The sequence below is a fragment of the Phaethon lepturus genome, unplaced genomic scaffold (genome assembly GCF_000687285.1).
Source record: "Phaethon lepturus isolate BGI_N335 unplaced genomic scaffold, ASM68728v1 scaffold36169, whole genome shotgun sequence".
Lineage (NCBI taxonomy): Eukaryota > Metazoa > Chordata > Aves > Phaethontiformes > Phaethontidae > Phaethon > Phaethon lepturus.
In genome coordinates, this window is record NW_010564666.1 from 1 (window position 1) to 273 (window position 273).

The following is a 273-nucleotide window of genomic DNA, read 5'->3' on the forward strand; positions in this document are numbered from 1 at the left end:
CGGCACCCTCCGCCCGGGGGTCCCGCCCCGCAGAGGAAAGCGTGAGCCGTTACCTGAGCTGTCGCTTTTCCTTTTGCCGGACCTCTTCTCTGTTTCCACTGGGGACAGAGCCTGCCTGCCATAGTCCCCTGGCGCACACGCTGCCCCCGTGGGGGTGTTAGTGCCCAGGCTGGAAGAGTTTGAACACAGGACGGGGGGGCTGCTGCCCAGCTCCGGGGGTCCTCCTGAGTCGGGCTGAAGGCAGAGGCTGTGCCTGGCCGCGGCGGGGGGGGG

The 273-nt window shown here is 68.9% G+C and overlaps 1 protein-coding gene across 1 annotated transcript in view; it reads right to left on the bottom strand.

Moving 5' to 3' along the window:
- Window positions 1–53: 53 nt before the first annotated feature.
- The window catches only part of LOC104626909 (homeobox protein MOX-2-like), a gene marked incomplete at its 3' end in the record, with an annotated part of 498 nt that continues 278 nt past the window's right edge, over window positions 54–273 (bottom strand). The window contains exon 2 of the mRNA XM_010294940.1: window positions 54–267. Within this exon, the coding sequence (XP_010293242.1) occupies window positions 54–267 (214 nt within the window). The remainder of the gene's footprint in view (window positions 268–273) is intronic.